Source organism: Schistocerca piceifrons, chromosome 3 (assembly GCF_021461385.2).
Source record: "Schistocerca piceifrons isolate TAMUIC-IGC-003096 chromosome 3, iqSchPice1.1, whole genome shotgun sequence".
In the NCBI taxonomy this organism is placed as follows: domain Eukaryota; kingdom Metazoa; phylum Arthropoda; class Insecta; order Orthoptera; family Acrididae; genus Schistocerca; species Schistocerca piceifrons.
This window is the reverse complement of record NC_060140.1, coordinates 133,176,363-133,193,610: the sequence shown is the minus strand read 5'-3', so window position 1 is coordinate 133,193,610 and position 17,248 is coordinate 133,176,363. Positions and strand designations below refer to the sequence as shown.

At 38.2% G+C, this 17,248-nt stretch overlaps 1 protein-coding gene across 1 annotated transcript in view; it reads right to left on the bottom strand.

The window, feature by feature from the left end:
- The window catches only part of LOC124788465, a 254,276-nt gene that overhangs the window by 112,758 nt on the left and 124,270 nt on the right, over positions 1 to 17,248 (bottom strand). The window contains exon 5 of the mRNA XM_047255736.1: positions 6,059 to 6,183. Coding sequence (XP_047111692.1) covers positions 6,059 to 6,183 — 125 coding nt within the window. The remainder of the gene's footprint in view (positions 1 to 6,058; positions 6,184 to 17,248) is intronic.

The following is a 17,248-nucleotide window of genomic DNA, read 5'->3' as shown; positions in this document are numbered from 1 at the left end:
AGAATGTCTCAAAAAAACAGTTGTCATACCATTATACAAAAAGGGTGACAAGTCCTGTATCAATAATTATAGACCAATTTCACTTGTGCCTATTCTTTCAAAAATAATAGAACATTGCATAATGCAGCAAATATGCATACACCTATCAGACAATAATATATTAAATGATTCTCAGTATGGATTCAGGTCAAACTTATCAACAGTCAAAGCAGTTGAAAACCTTATCTCTTTTGTACTAAGTGCATTTGAGTCAGAATTATCTGCTGAAGCCATTCTAATTGACTTGAGTAAGGCTTTCGACGCAGTTAACCACAAATTATTATTAGATAAACTGTGTTGCTATGGAATCAAACACCTGAAACTCTCACTAATTGAATCATACCTCAGCAATAGAAAACAAATAGTAAAGCATAATGACCAACAGTCACAAACTTTAAGTATAAAACGAGGTGTTCCTCAGGGCTCAGTGCTTGGCCCTCTGCTATTTATATTGTTTGTAAATGACTTTCCGAACAACTTACCCTGTAAATCTATCCTCTATGCTGATGACACAACATTAGCTAATTCTGGAAAGGATATAAACATATTGAAGGAGGAAAGTGAAGAGTGTCTCAAAATATCTAATATCTGGTTTAAAGCTAATGACTTATCTATGAACCATGAAAAGACTGTCAAGATAATCTTCAGTTTATCAAACAGTAACATGGAGTTATCATCTGTTAAACTACTAGGAATACACATTGACTCAAAATTAACTTGGGACACACATACAGATTATGTATGTCGAAAGCTATCACGAGTTATCTATCTACTAGCCAAACTACACACATGTGTTACACAAGATTTATTGCTTCAGTCATACTATGCCTTCTTTCATTGCCATCTACAATATGGCATTCTTTTATGGGGTAACTCTCCAGGAGCCAAAAAAATTTTCACTTGGCAGAAGAAAGCAATTAGACGTTTGTACGGAATCACTGACAACAAGACCTCATGTAGACCTTATTTTAGAGACTTAAAAATTCTCACAGTCCCATCTCTTTACATATATTGTTGCCTATTAAACATAAAAGAAAACTTAAACCACTACACTATAAGGAAATCGGTTCATCAACACAATACTCGACAAACAAATATGATTGATATACCCACAACCAGGCTTAAGAAAACCCAATCTAGCTATGAATACATAAGCATAAAATTATTCAACACTTTACCCGTACAGGCTCAATTGGTTTCAATGGATATTTTCAAAACTAAAACCAAAGTGTGGATGAAGAAAAATACTTTCTACAGTGTAGAAGAATTTCAGAATAGTTGTAAAGATGATCTAATTTATTGATAAACTAAGGCTTACTATTATGTATAGTTATCGATGTAGAGGCAGCTAGCTATAAGCTAATAGGGTACAACACTATCTTTTTTTTTTCCATGTAATATTTTTGCTATATGAAACATAATGTACAAATAGCTATAATACTTCTGACAACATTGATTGCATGTTAATGCTGATAAATTATGGCTTACTGTTATGTATGGATCTAGGTGTAGAGGCTGTTGTAAGCTAATAGTTTACAACATTGCCATATTTTTACTATGTAATATTTTGGTATGTAAAACATAATGTACAAATAGCTGTAACTCTTCTGACGACATCGATTGCATGTAGGTGCTGAAAGATGGATAAAATAAATAAATAAATAAATAAACAATTTGTTTGAACACCACAGAATGTTATTAAACATGACATTACTAGTGTGGCACATCATTGCCTTCAAACAGCCCGTGAAACAACTTATTATGGTGCTTCAGCTGCCAGAGGCTGTAGTCATGTGTGTGTAAGTTGTATTTTCGTGTGTGCATGTGTGTGTGTCCTCCCCCCCATGAACCATGGACCTTGCCGTTGGTGGGGAGGCTTGCGTGCCTCAGCGATACAGATAGCCGTACCGTAGGTGCAACCACAACGGAGGGGTATCTGTTGAGAGGCCAGACAAACGTGTGGTTCCTGAAGAGGGGCAGCAGCCTTTTCAGTAGTTGCAAGGGCAACAGTCTGGATGATTGACTGATCTGGCCTTGTAACAATAACCAAAACGGCCTTGCCGTGCCAGTACTGCGAACGGCTGAAAGCAAGGGGAAACTACAGCCGTAATTTTTCCCGAGGGCATGCAGCTTTACTGTATGATTACATGATGATGGCGTCCTCTTGGGTAAAATATTCCGGAGGTAAAATAGTACCCCATTCGGATCTCCGGGCGGGGACTACTCAAGAGGATGTCGTTATCAGGAGAAAGAAAACTGGCGTTCTACGGATCGGAGCGTGGAATGTCAGATCCCTTAATCGGGCAGATAGGTTAGAAAATCTAAAAAGGGAAATGGATAGGTTGAAGTTAGATATAGTGGGAATTAGTGAAGTTCGGTGGCAGGAGGAACAAGACTTCTGGTCAGGTGACTACAGGGTTATAAACACAAAATCAAATAGGGGTAATGCAGGAGTAGGTTTAATAATGAATAGGAAAATAGGAATGCGGGTAAGCTACTACAAACAGCATTGTGAACGCATTATTGTGGCCAAGATAGATACGAAGCCCACACCTACTACAGTAGTACAAGTTTATATGCCAACTAGCTCTGCAGATGACGAAGAAATTGAAGAAATGTATGATGAAATAAAAGAAATTATTCAGATTGTGAAGGGAGACGAAAATTTAATAGTCATGGGTGACTGGAATTCGAGTGTAGGAAAAGGGAGAGAAGGAAACATAGTAGGTGAATATGGATTGGGGGACAGAAATGAAAGAGGAAGCCGCCTGGTCGAATTTTGCACAGAGCACAACATAATCATAACTAACACTTGGTTTAAGAATCATGAAAGAAGGTTGTATACATGGAAGAACCCTGGAGATACTAAAAGGTATCAGATAGATTATATAATGGTAAGACAGAGATTTAGGAACCAGGTTTTAAATTGTAAGACATTTCCAGGGGCAGATGTGGACTCTGACCACAATCTATTGGTTATGACCTGTAGATTAAAACTGAAGAAACTGCAAAAAGGTGGGAATTTAAGGAGATGGGACCTGGATAAACTAAAAGAACCAGAGGTTGTACAGAGATTCAGGGAGAGCATAAGGGAGCAATTGTCAGGAATGGGGGAAATAAATACAGTAGAAGAAGAATGGGTAGCTATGAGGGATGAAGTAGTGAAGGCAGCAGAGGATCAAGTAGGTAAAAAGACGAGGGCTAGTAGAAATCCTTGGGTAACAGAAGAAATATTGAATTTAATTGATGAAAGGAGAAAATATAAAAATGCAGTAAGTGAAACAGGCAAAAAGGAATACAAACGTCTCAAAAATGAGATCGACAGGAAGTGCAAAATGGCTAAGCAGGGATGGCTAGAGGACAAATGTAAGGATGTAGAGGCCTATCTCACTAGGGGTAAGATAGATACCGCCGACAGGAAAATTAAAGAGACCTTTGGAGATAAGAGAACGACTTGTATGAATATCAAGAGCTCAGATGGAAACCCAGTTCTAAGCAAAGAAGGGAAAGCAGAAAGGTGGAAGGAGTATATAGAGGGTCTATACAAGGGCGATGTACTTGAGGACAATATTATGGAAATGGAAGAGGATGTAGATGAAGATGAAATGGGAGATATGATACTGCGTGAAGAGTTTGACAGAGCACTGAAAGACGTGAGTCGAAACAAAGCCCCCGGAGTAGACAATATTCCATTGGAACTACTGACGGCCGTGGGAGAGCCAGTCCTGACAAAACTCTACCATCTGGTGAGGAAGATGTATGAGACAAGCGAAATACCCTCAGACTTCAAGAAGAATATAATAATTCCAATCCCAAAGAAAGCAGGTGTTGACAGATGTGAAAATTACCGAACTATCAGCTTAATAAGTCACAGCTGCAAAATACTAACGCGAATTCTTTACAGACGAATGGAAAAACTAGTAGAAGCCAACCTCGGGGAAGATCAGTTTGGATTCCGTAGAAACACTGGAACACGTGAGGCAATACTGACCTTACGACTTATCTTAGAAGAAAGATTAAGGAAAGGCAAACCTACGTTTCTAGCATTTGTAGACTTAGAGAAAGCTTTTGACAATGTTGACTGGAATACTCTCTTTCAAATTCTAAAGGTGGCAGGGGTAAAATACAGGGAGCGAAAGGCTATTTACAATTTGTACAGAAACCAGATGGCAGTTATAAGAGTCGAGGGACATGAAAGGGAAGCAGTGGTTGGGAAGGGAGTAAGGCAGGGTTGTAGCCTCTCCCCGATGTTGTTCAATCTGTATATTGAGCAAGCAGTAAAGGAAACAAAAGAAAAATTCGGAGTAGGTATTAAAATTCATGGAGAAGAAATAAAAACTTTGAGGTTCGCCGATGACATTGTAATTCTGTCAGAGACAGCAAGGGACTTGGAAGAGCAGTTGAATGGAATGGACAGTGTCTTGAAAGGAGGATATAAGATGAACATCAACAAAAGCAAAACAAGGATAATGGAATGTAGTCTAATTAAGTCGGGTGATGCTGAGGGAATTAGATTAGGAAATGAGGCACTTAAAGTAGTAAAGGAGTTTTGCTATTTGGGGAGCAAAATAACTGATGATGGTCGAAGTAGAGAGGATATAAAATGTAGGCTGGCAATGGCAAGGAAAGCGTTTCTGAAGAAGAGAAATTTGTTAACATCCAGTATTGATTTAAGTGTCAGGAAGTCATTTCTGAAAGTATTCGTATGGAGTGTAGCCACGTATGGAAGTGAAACATGGACGATAAATAGTTTGGACAAGAAGAGAATAGAAGCTTTCGAAATGTGGTGCTACAGAAGAATGCTGAAGATTAGATGGGTAGGTCACTTAACTAATGAGGAAGTATTGAATAGGATTGGGGAGAAGAGAAGTTTGTGGCACAACTTGACCAGAAGAAGGGATCGGTTGGTAGGACATGTTCTGAGGCATCAAGGGATCACCAATTTAGTATTGGAGGGCAGCGTGGAGGGTAAAAATCGTAGAGGGAGACCAAGAGATGAATACACTAAGCAGATTCAGAAGGATGTAGGTTGCAGTAGGTACTGGGAGATGAAAAAGCTTGTACAGGATAGAGTAGCATGGAGAGCTGCATCAAACCAGTCTCAGGACTGAAGACCACAACAACAACAACAACAACAACATGTGTGTGTGTGTGTGTGTGTGTGTGTGTGTGTGTGTGTGTGTGTGTGTGTGACTCAGCATCTCTGCTATATTGTGAGTCTCTGCTATATTGTGAGTAGAAACTTAAAATATTGTTACATTCCAGCCTGGATTTTCCATTGTTTGAAACAACTAATTATGTTAGTTACATGGGGCTTAAAACACGCAGTTTCATATGAAATCTTAAATCTGAAAAAAAAAATACATTAAGCTTCAACCAAACACAAATGGTTACATTAGTCACAAAAAAGTCCTATGTTGAATACCATATCTCAGTATTGCTAACATGACACTCAACTAAGACATCTACTGATGGGAAAGCAAATGAGCTGGTTGTTCTACTCAGATAGATGTTTTTGAAAAAAAAAGTACTACTTCTTTTTACATTGTATTTTCTAGTTGTAAGCGTGTGCTATTAGAATTTATTGTTTTTTGAAAAAAATGCTACTTCTTTCTACATTGTATTTTCTAACTGTTGCTATTTGCTATTACAACCTGCTGTCTATATATCTGTTATGGGTTACAGTGATTATTATCCATTATCTAGAAGCTGAAATGAATTCTTTTTATAATTCTGGGCTAACATTATAAAAAATTGTACAAAATTCCCTGGAAATACTATAACATCAACAGTTCCACTTCAGTTACATCTAACTACTCCTACAGTTAATACTCTATGTTCCCTCTCCCATACTTGTATGGATATTCGAAGCTGTTTCTGTCTGTTTAAATAGCTTCTTATGTTTTGATCAGCAAGTGTACTCTGATTCTGGGAATAATAAAAAAAGTAAAAATTATTTTTAAAAACTGCATGCAGAAGTCTTAACAATTCAAAATTTTAAGTCTTGCACCACCATTACCTCATATTCTTGAATGGCTGAAGGAATCTTCTGTCTCCGTACATTGAACATTTGCTCCTTCAGATTTCTTCCATGTCTTTGTGGACGCTGATACCGTGGAGTAGGGCAGACACAGGAAGTTTCTTCTATAATAGAATAGAAGGAAAACCAAACAATGAGTCTTAAACTGAATTAAGGTTGTAAAACAGTGTTTGACAGATTAAAAATTAGTGTATTTACTTAAACTGAAGAAATAAAGCCTTTTTTTTTAATTGGAGTACTTTCAAAGAAGATTAGCAATGAAGATATTAGGCTTTTTCATAATGAAGTAATGAGATACTATGATTAAACAACAGGAGATGTGTGTTTAGTATAATATCATTTTGATGCTTACCATGTTAACTATTTCTGTAATAAAACAAGAAGAAAGATTTTGTATTCTATTTTGCTCATTCAACCAGCTATTTTAGTACTCCATACATAACTGCAGTTGACAGTAAAGGTGTTCTATGTTTCTAATCTTTTTCGATATAAAGTTGCATTTTTTACTATCATTAAAATGTGCATTCATTCATTCATGCATTCACACATGTTCCATAAAATCTTATCATGAAGTAGACAATGGAAACTCCAGGATGGAATAACAGCAGTATCATGAAAAGGATACATTATTATTCACCATATAGAGGACACACTGAATCGAAGACAGGCACAATCAAAAGACTGCTATACATTTGAGCTTTTGATCAAAAGGCCTTCTTGTGAAGTAAAAAATGTACATTCACACAAGCACCTCTCACACACACATCACCACTGATTCTAGCTGCTGTGGCCAGACTGAGTTGAGACTGCCCTGATAGGAGCAGCAGTCCAGTGATGGGTGTGAGGAGGAGACATGGGACAGAGACGGGCAGTGATAGCAGTTAGGTGGGAGAGAAAGCATAGTCCTGCTTGTGGGAGCATACAGGTACATGGTGGGATCAGTTTAAGCAATGCTAAGTGTAGTTAGGAGGTTTAGAGGAAGGGGGTGGGGTAGGGAAGAGAAAAAAGAGAGAAGTGGAGAAGGGAAAATGACTTGTGGGTGTGTTGGTGGAGTAGAGATCGATGTTGTGCTAGAGTGGCAGAAGGGAAGGGGATAGGTAATTGGAGAACAGTGATTAGCGAAAGTTGAGGCCAAGAGGGCTAAGGGAATGTAGGATATACTGAAGGGAATGTTCCCACCTGCACAGTTCAAAAAAGCTAGTGTTGGTAGGAAGGATCCAGATGCCGAAGGCTGTGAAGCAGTCACTGAAGAGAAGCACATTGTGTTGGGCAACATGTTCAGCAATTGGGTAGCTGATCTGTCTACTCGCCACAGTTCATCAGTGGCCATTCATGTAGACAGACAACTTGTTAATTATCATGCCCATGTAGAAAGCAGTAGAGTGGTTGAGACTTTGTTTGTAGATCACATGACTGCTTTCACACATAACCATGCCTTTGATGGGATAGGTGCTGCTTTCTACTTGGGCATGATGACTAACAAGCTCTCTGTCCACATGAATAGTCACCAACAAACAGTGGCCAAGAGACAGCTGGCATCTCCTTTCCCCTCAAAGGCAGTGCTACCCGTAAAAATAGTCATGTAATTTACAAACTAAACAGGTATCTCCTATCCCATGAAAGGAAGGGCTGCCTGTGAAAACAGTCATGTGATTACAAACTAAGTTGCAACCACGGTACTGTTTTCTACATGGTCATGATGAGTAATAAGCAGTCTGTCCACATGAATGGCCACTGATGAACTGTGACCAAGAAACAGCTGGATCACCCAGTTACTGAACATGTGGCCCAACACAATGTGAGCATCTCGTATCTCATCAAAGGCAGAGTTATCTGTGAAAGCAGTCATGTGATATACAAACTAAGCTGCAACTATTGTGTTACTTTTCATGTGGGAATGACAACTAACAAGCTGCATGTCTGCCTACTGACAAACTGTGTCCAATCAGTCATGTGATCTAGAAACTAAGATGCAATTATTGTGCTGCTTTTTACATGGGCATGATAACTAACAAGCTGGCTGTGCACATGAATAGCCACTAACAAACTGTGACTGACAGATAGTTGGACCACCCAGTTGCTAAATGTGCTGCCCAACGCACTGTGCTTCTCTTCAATGGCTGCTTCACAGTCTGCGCCATCTGGATCTTTCCTACTAACACCAGATTTTCCAAATTGTGCAGGTGGGAACTCTCCCTGCAATATATGCTATGTTCCCGTAATCCGTGGCCACAACCTTCACTAGTCACTGTCCTTCACTTACCTACCCCTTCCATGCTGCCACTTCACCACAACACAGCCTTCTATTCCATCAACACACCAACTAGTTCTTTTCCAATCCCCTGTACCTCCCCCCCCCCCCCCCCAAAAAAAAACTCCCAACAGCACCTAGCAGCCACTACCCTGTTCCCACCAAGTCCATGCATGCTCCAACAAGCAGCAATATGCCTTTCTCCCCCTCCCTGCCACGTATTTCCTCTTCACCCCAACACCACATTGCTTGCTGCTCCCATCAGGTGCAGTTATGACTCAATCCAACCACAGAAGCCAAAGGCCTTAGTGATCTGTCTGTGAGCCATGCTTGTATGAATGTGTGTATATTTTCTGCTTCAGAAGAAGGCCTTTTGGCCAAAAGATAAAATGTATAGCAGCATTTTTATTGTGTCTGCCTGCAGCTCTCTATCTCCTCTATATAGGAGTATCAATCTATCCCTTTTATAATGCCGTTATCATAAAGTAGAGCCTTCATGGAGGTGAAACGTGTCATTACATTACATTACATTACATTACATTAACCGACAGAATCAACTACTGCTGGCTATTTCTGTAAGGTAATTAATAACGAATTCTGTCTAGTGCTAATCTGTTCAAACTAATAATTATGGTTATTACTTTATATAAATACATTAGGAGACAAAAGCCACTGCTCCTCTTCCTATATTACTGAACTGCTATTTTTATCTAATACTTGAAACAAAGCATTTATGTCACTTTACATACATTAATATGACCTCTCTATATACTGGAAAAGTTAGGATCTATATAATACAAATATTATACTTGTGTGTGTGTGTGTGTGTTTTCCCTCTATTATATTCAAATATTATACTTGCACAGAATTTACAGTCTTGAGTTCAAGTACAAGTAGTCTGATAAAATGTAGGATTAGCTAATCAGGTATTCTTTTATTTTGTTTTTAAATATTTGAGGATGTTCAACCTCCTGCCTCGTATCCACAGCATCACAACCCATGGCCATCTCATTCTTCTAAAATAGATTGTTCAGTACTAGGTTCGTAGTAGATGAATTGTCCGATACAACTTTTGGTCAAATTCTTACAATCAATTTTTGTTCAAAAATTCAGTTTTTCATTGCTTTTGTCCTGGTTTGCAATTTTGCTACATGTTTCATATGTTATGAAAACATCTGAGTATGACTTACATAAAAAAATAGGTCGACTACATAGAGGTAATAATCCTGATATTTATCTCAATCAGTTTAAGTATAAATAAGTAGAATATCATATAAAGTAAAAATATATTTTAATACAACAAACTACTCCATAAAATCAGAATGTCATCCATGTTGTCAAAGACACAGAGAATATTTATTTTACCAAAAATACTCAGATATGTACCTCTTGACTTGTACACTCTTTGTGCGTGTTATTCACGTCATTGTGCGAGTAGTTAGTTGAATTTGATTTGGAAAAGAAAAGGAGGTCAGACATATTGCTCCACATTGTTAATTGATTATTGTCATAATACTGTGTGTTAAGGAGACAATTTATATGGAAACATATTTGAAAGTGATGTCATATATTGCTGGTGTTGAAACAAAGAGTTCATAATAAATTACCATTGTTAAAATGGCATTAGTGTTCTCAATCATATCACGATGAAGACCAGGACCATCTAATTTTAGATCTTGAAGAAATAAAGTCTACCCCCAGATGACTGCAACCATTGCAAAAGTACTGAAATAAACATATAACAGCCACACAATATTATTATTATTATTATGTCATCTTGCAGAATAATGGTGATTCATATGTTCATTGTTTGATTACTGGTTGATCACCTATCATGTGTACATGTTGTAACTGGCAACTGGTTATAGACCTTTGCACCAGACTATAAAACTTCATTCTGAACCCTATAAGGATGCCTAGCCTACATGAAAATTATTTCTACATCTAGTATTGTGGTTGTGAATTACTGAGTCCATCCTAAATTCACTCTTCTTATTAACCACAAATATCATTATTGAGTATATGCATTGGCATACAAGAATAAGAATCTCTAGGTCTCTGATGAAGCTTCTAGATTTCCAACTATCAGCTTTAGACAATGTTCTTACTGAACACTTCTTTAGAATAAAGTGATCTCCAGGAAAGTGCCAGGGTCTTTTCTGTGAGAAAGGCATGGCCGGTTTCTTTCCGCGTCCTATCATAATCTGAGCCTGTGCTCTGACACTAAAGAGCACGCTGGGGTTAAACTCTCTTCACAAAACTACAATGTTGTAGAAGATTATGCTATAGAACAAAATTGAGTTAAAGTATGCAAAGCATCCTATGAAAACACAATGAGAAAAACTTCTGAGTGGAAAGCAGGTAGAACTGAGCTTATTGGTTAACTTATCTGCATGCTGGTGCTACCTCTTTTTATTATTTGTTTGGATGTCCAGGAACATAACGAGAGGAATCTCATCAAGTGTGTGCCTATTATCTCCATTGTTGGTACTTGCATGCCACTTTTATTTATTTATAACTGTATAATACAAGTTTTTGTAAGAGTAATGTTTAAGCTGTTGGTTGTGGATCAGTTGCAAGACAGTTCTGTTATTCTCCTGGCTGACTACGGTGCATATCGGTTTGGGCAATTTATCAGTATACTTGTATCACCAGCAAACTGCTTAAGTTTTGAAGAGTTTTTCAATGTCCTGGCTAAATCATTTATGTACAACAAGAACAGAATTTGGCCAAGCCCTAAAACTAGCTGAATACCATATTTAATGATTTCCCACTTCAAATGTCATTCCTTTGAGCTCATTTGTTAACTTTCTTTTTGATATTGTTAAGATGTGACTTTACATGAGGTAGGTATGTTCATTGCCTTACCATTTAAGTTTGCCTAACAGAATTTTAGGATCTGCACCATGAAACACATTGGAAAGATCACAGAAAATGCCAACAGTGTAATTTTTTATGTTTAGTTCTACTAGAACTGAGTTTGTGAGATATACATTGCATTCTCAGCAGAATGGTCTTTACAGATGCCACACTGAGCTGTTACTATGTGGTTATTCTTGGGAAAATGGTCCAGTATTCTGTTGTTACTTTTGTCAAAAATTTCTGAGAATTTGGGAAGGAGAGAGATTGGTATATAATTAAAAGTTAGTTGCTTGTATCTATTCTTGTATATTGATGTTACTACTGCATATTCAGAGATAGGACAACTCTTGTTTGATATATAAACAAACTGAATGATAGGGTAAACAGCAGTCCATGACTGTTTGTTTATGATGCTTTAGAGAACAGGAAAGAGTCATCACTGAGTGACAATAGAAGGATATAGGATGACTTGCACATACTTCCTATTTGATGTGATGAATGGCACCACGCTCTAAACATGGAAAAATATAGGTTTGTTACCATGTTAGAGAAGGAAAGTTGGAGATGCTGAGTCGCGATAGGAACAACAAAAAGATTCACAGAATTATAGCTTTTGGCCATTAAGGCCTTTGTCAGCAATAGACTCACATACACACACCAACACACACACTCACGCAAACGCAACTGCCACACACATCTGCAGTCTCAGACAACTGAAACCACAAATGTAGGTTAAAGCAGATGAGTTGGAAAACCAAACTTGTAATGTTTCAATACAGTATTAGTGTTTTGCTTGACACAGTTACATCAAAACAAAATATCTATAAGTAACATTGTAAAACAGCATGAAATGGAATGAACACATAAAATCAGTTGCAGGGAAGGCAAATGATCAACTTCTATTTATTTGGAGAAAGTGGAGGTCATCTGTAAAGAAGACTGTGTACAGAAAAATTGCAAGACCCTTTCTTGAGTACTGCTCAGGTCTTTGGAATCCACACCAAGTTGAATTAAAAGATGACTAAACAATTTAGAGGTGTGCTGCTAAATTTGTTACTGCTGAGTCTCAAATTTGCTCTCAGAATGTGGCATAGAAATACTGGGAGAATGACAGAGATCTTACACTTGTGTTTTCAGATTTTTGGCAAAGCATTTGATAGTGTCCCAAGGAAGATCATACAAATAAGAGTAAAAAAGAAAACTGTATCTGCAATGTAAATTCAGAAAGTTAAAATGATTTATGAAGGCTGCTGCAGTTGCATACAGATAGGAAACAATAATTCTGGTTGGTTCCAAACAACTAAAGGAATTCAACAAGACTTTGCTCTTTCCCCATTACTTTTTGTCACTATCATGGATGAAGTTGTGAAAGAAATGAAGCAGAACAACAATAACGACATCAGTAGATTTGCAATTGCAGATGATCTAGTAATTTGGGGCAATACAGATAAAGATGCTCACGAGAGGCTAGCCACAAAGGAGGACCATCTAAAAACACACAGATTAACAATAAATAAATCAAAAATGGTTGTAATGTCAATCAGCAGGCAGAACAACACAGGAAAAACAAGACTGGAAGATACACAGCTGGAAACAATAGACCAACACAAGTATCAACATTTTAAGCAATAACAGGATACAGCACATGATCAGTAACTGAACTCATACAGCAGCTCAGTTCTATCTTCAACTTTGGAACAAGCTCTGGAACCCCCTCAGATCAAAACAGATTCTCCTTCAGTCATGCCTTATTTGTATAACAACATACAGCTCAGAAACGTCACTATAGGTATTCAGATTTAGGTTATGACATGTTCAGTATGCTAATCATCATTGGCAATGATGTGGCACAAATGAATAGTGAAATTCTACATGACCTGCTGAAGTGTCGGAACACTGATGCTGTCAGTGACCTCCTGAATGTCTGTTTTTAGCTCAGCAATAGTTTCGAGGTTATTGCTGTACATGTTGTCTTTAATATAGCCCACAAAAAGGAGTTGCAGTGTTCAGATCCAGAGAATATGGCAGCCAATCAAGGCCCATGCCAGTGGCTTCTGGGTCCTCCATGACATCAAACACTCTCCTGCTTTGATGGGGTCAGGCTCTGTCTTGCATGAACCACATCATGTCAAAATGAGGGTCACTTTGGATAATGGGGATGGAATCATCTACTAAAACCTTCACGTACCATTCAGTAGTAACTGTGCCATCAAGGAATATCAAACCGATTATTCTGTGACTGGACAGTGTACATCAATAGTGACCTGTTGAAGGTGAAGAGACTTAACAATCATGAAATGCAGATTCACGGTCTCCCAAATGCACCTATTTTGCTTATTGACAAACCCATCCAAATGAAAGTGTGCTTCATCACTAAACCATATTCACATCAAAGTCCTGTTCGTCAATTCTGTGAACAACAGTGTTGGTGAAACACAACCACTGTTCCATGGCCCTGGGGTTTAATGACTGATGCATTTTAATTTTGTATGGGAAGAGATGCAGGTCTTCAACAACAATTTGTCACAGTGTCTCCTGGTTGACTTCCACCTATTGTGCAGCTCATCTGATTGATTTCCTGGGGATGGTTTGAAACACAGCATGTGTTTTTCAGGCATTTTCACCCTTTTTGGATGACCAACATTGCCAACACTGCCGTCACGAATGCTACCCATTCTCTCAAACGTGCAAATCAAAATCTTGATTACTAGCACACTTGGACAGGTTGTCTTCAGCTTGAACTTGGTCACAAACTTCCTTTGAGCTGCAGTTGGGCTGTTATTGCTAGCATAGTAGGGCTTCACAAATTCTATATGCTCAGGCACACCGCACCATGACATTTTCATGCACAAATGGCCAACAACAAGAAGGCGCATGTGCATGCGCTTACTAATTCCCATAATGCCCCACAACCAACCATGCTGTTTGAATGTCCTAATGCAAACTGTTTGGAAGTTGCAATGATCTTATTTCATATAATTCAGTAACTGTCACCCTTTAAAAAAATAGGGGAAGAAGCTGGAGTGTACAAATCCTTGAAAGAAAAAATGACAAGGCCCCATTTGAGACAGTTGGCCAAGTCAATGAATGGGCAAAGGAAGGATAGCGAAACAATGGTTGAACACAGAAGTGACTGGTAGAAGATCAGTAGGAACACCAAGTGAAGGAGGATATAGGAAAATGCAGAGTCAGTGGGAATACAGTTCTAAGAGAAGAATGGGACACTTATAGACACAAATGTTCATAAACCACACACAAATAACTGGAGTGGAAAACTGATGATGATGAGGTTCGATCAACACAAGACTATTTTGGAAATGCTCTATGTACTCAAATGGGAATCCCTGGAGGAATAAAATGTTCTTTTTGCAAAAGACTATTGGAAAAGTTTAGAGAGCTAGGATATGCAACAGATTGCGGAACAGTTCTACAGCCATCAATGTACATTTCATTTAATGACCGCACAAACATGTTACGAGAAATCAGACCTTGTATGGAAGCCTGTAAATGATCATTTTTCCCTTGCTCCATTTGTGAACAGGAGAGGAAATGAGCAGCAGTGGTAGAAGGAACCCTCCACTACACACCATATGATGGCTTTCAGAGGACATATGTAGATGCAGATGTACCTCAGTATTTCAGAAAATACACCTTGACTCATTGATTGGTTACAAAGGTAACTCAAGGGTGATATTTTCAAGTCAGCAAAAGATTTTAGTACTTTTTCTGAGACACCATCATAGCCAGAAGACTTATTACTTTGTAATGATCTAATTATTTTTGTGATCTCTATACCAGATGAACTGGCAAAACTGAAGTCTGACGGTGGAGCATGCACTGCATGTTATGTAAGTTTACTGAATCTGCTTTCAAAGGACCCTTTTTGTCCCCTAGTTTTCAACTACTGTTAGGATGCATTCACTGAACTCAGTAACCAATGATTTGCATTAGACATCTGTTTCACTGCTACTGTCACCTGTCAATATCATTTGCTTTGCCATATTTATTCATTTCATCCCTAATAATGTTAGAAATTGTTTTAACCTTGTTCTTGGATTTTTTATGCATAATCATGGTTTTAGCATCTTTGATGACACGCTGAAGAATTTTGCAATACTACTTATAGCACATTTTTAAGTATTTATTAGAGTTAGTCATTTGCATTAAATAAAGCCCTTTGTTCCTAGCACAAGATATTTTTGCCCAAGATATTATCCAACCTATTTCTTGGCATCCACTGTCCCTGACCCATTGTGAAGAGAAACTGGAGTCATAATATAGTAAGAATAATTTCAGGTAAGAACTAAATTTCTCATATAATGTGTCTCTTTGTAAACTTTTTCGCATTTTTCATATTGTAAATTCTCTCTGAATAGTGTAACTGAGTCAGCATTCATAAGTATGTGAAATTCTACTTTCCTCTCTTGATTACACCTGATTGATTTAACATAGATATAGATTATCAGTTGCTGTTGCACTATGTACGAGTGGGGACCCAAAAGTAACCAGAATCATAATGCTGCAGATCATGTACTTGCAGTAGCAGGTTGAACTGCCAGAGGGTTGTAGTAGGAGCTCATGTGAAAACCAGACAGTAAACCAACAATTCTATTTGGAGGTTATGAAACGGCTTCACAGAAGTTTGTCGCGAAAACGTCCGGCTTTGTGGGATTCTGGCGTGTGGTTCCTGCATCACGACAATGCTCCCGCACACACGGCTCTCAGCGTTCACCAGTTTTTGGCCTCAGCGAAGACGACTACCTTGACCCACGCACCCTATTTGCCGGATTTAGCACCCTCGGACTTCTTCCTGTTCCTGAGGATGAAAAGATACTTGAGAGGCAAGCGTTTTGCAGATGTGGAAGACGTACAATGCAATGTCATGAAAGTGCTATCAGGTATCAAAGAGGACGAACTTAAAAAGTGCTTCAAACACTGGAACGAACATTCGGACAAATGTATTAATGCTAATGGAGAGGACTTCGGAGGTGATTAAGGTTGTATTTGAAAACAATAAAGTATATGCTTTCTAGAAAGAAATTCCGGTTATTTTTGGGTCCCCCCTCATACTTCTAGTCTTGTAGGGAATCTTACAATAGAGTCAAACTACACCTGGGCAGCTGTAACTCTACAATCTAGAATCCGTTGATCAGAACAACCAGATGATATCTGTTTTACAATCTCGACATATAGTCACTTTCCGGTTAATTCTGATAAGTATCCCCCTCCCCCAATTGCTTAATGTAGTTTAAAATATTGCCCCTTGCAGGCCTATCACTGCAATAACTGCTGTCTTGTCTGTTTCCAAGTCTATTACTAAAATACAACACTCAAACATTTGTTGAATGCAGTCACTGAGGTCAATGGCCTGGGACTTTATTCCACTTTTTGTGTACATAACCACTCTGATTTTCCTCATGCTATGCCTTTAGTGTAACATAGTGTTCTACAGGATAACATATTACATTTTTATCCTCTTAGGTTGGTGAAAGATGTTGGCGCAAATTGAAAACGTAGTATTAGGTAGTTGTTAAATGTGGGATATCCCACTGTAGGTGCTCTCATTTTCTGAACATGCAGGGGAGGTGAAGTGTAAGTCACATCAGCTCTGGACATCACCAATCTGCGACAGAAAGTAAATCTCTCCACCTACTGTGACGCAGCATTGTTCTTTGGGCGTCTTGGCTTGAGGGGGGCCTTGGAGGCAAAGGAACAAAGAACTGCATGTAAAAAAAAAAAAAAAAAAAAAAAAAAAAAAAAAAAAAAAAAAAAAAAAAATTGAAAGTCTGTTATTCATTGACTGAATGGACTTGACAGATGATATCAAAGCAATCTACATAAATGTTGTAATCTCTCATTGAGCTACAAAGTTAGATAGAGCTCTTCGCCCACTATTGTAACTAAAACTGTACAAGGATAATATTGTGCATAAAACACAGAAGACTTGATGCTAAACTGTTTACGCTATTTGGTTGCTTGAACATATTAAAGCTCTCTTGCAACACACAAACATCACAACAAGGTCTAACAACATGGCCATATGACACAGCATGGCA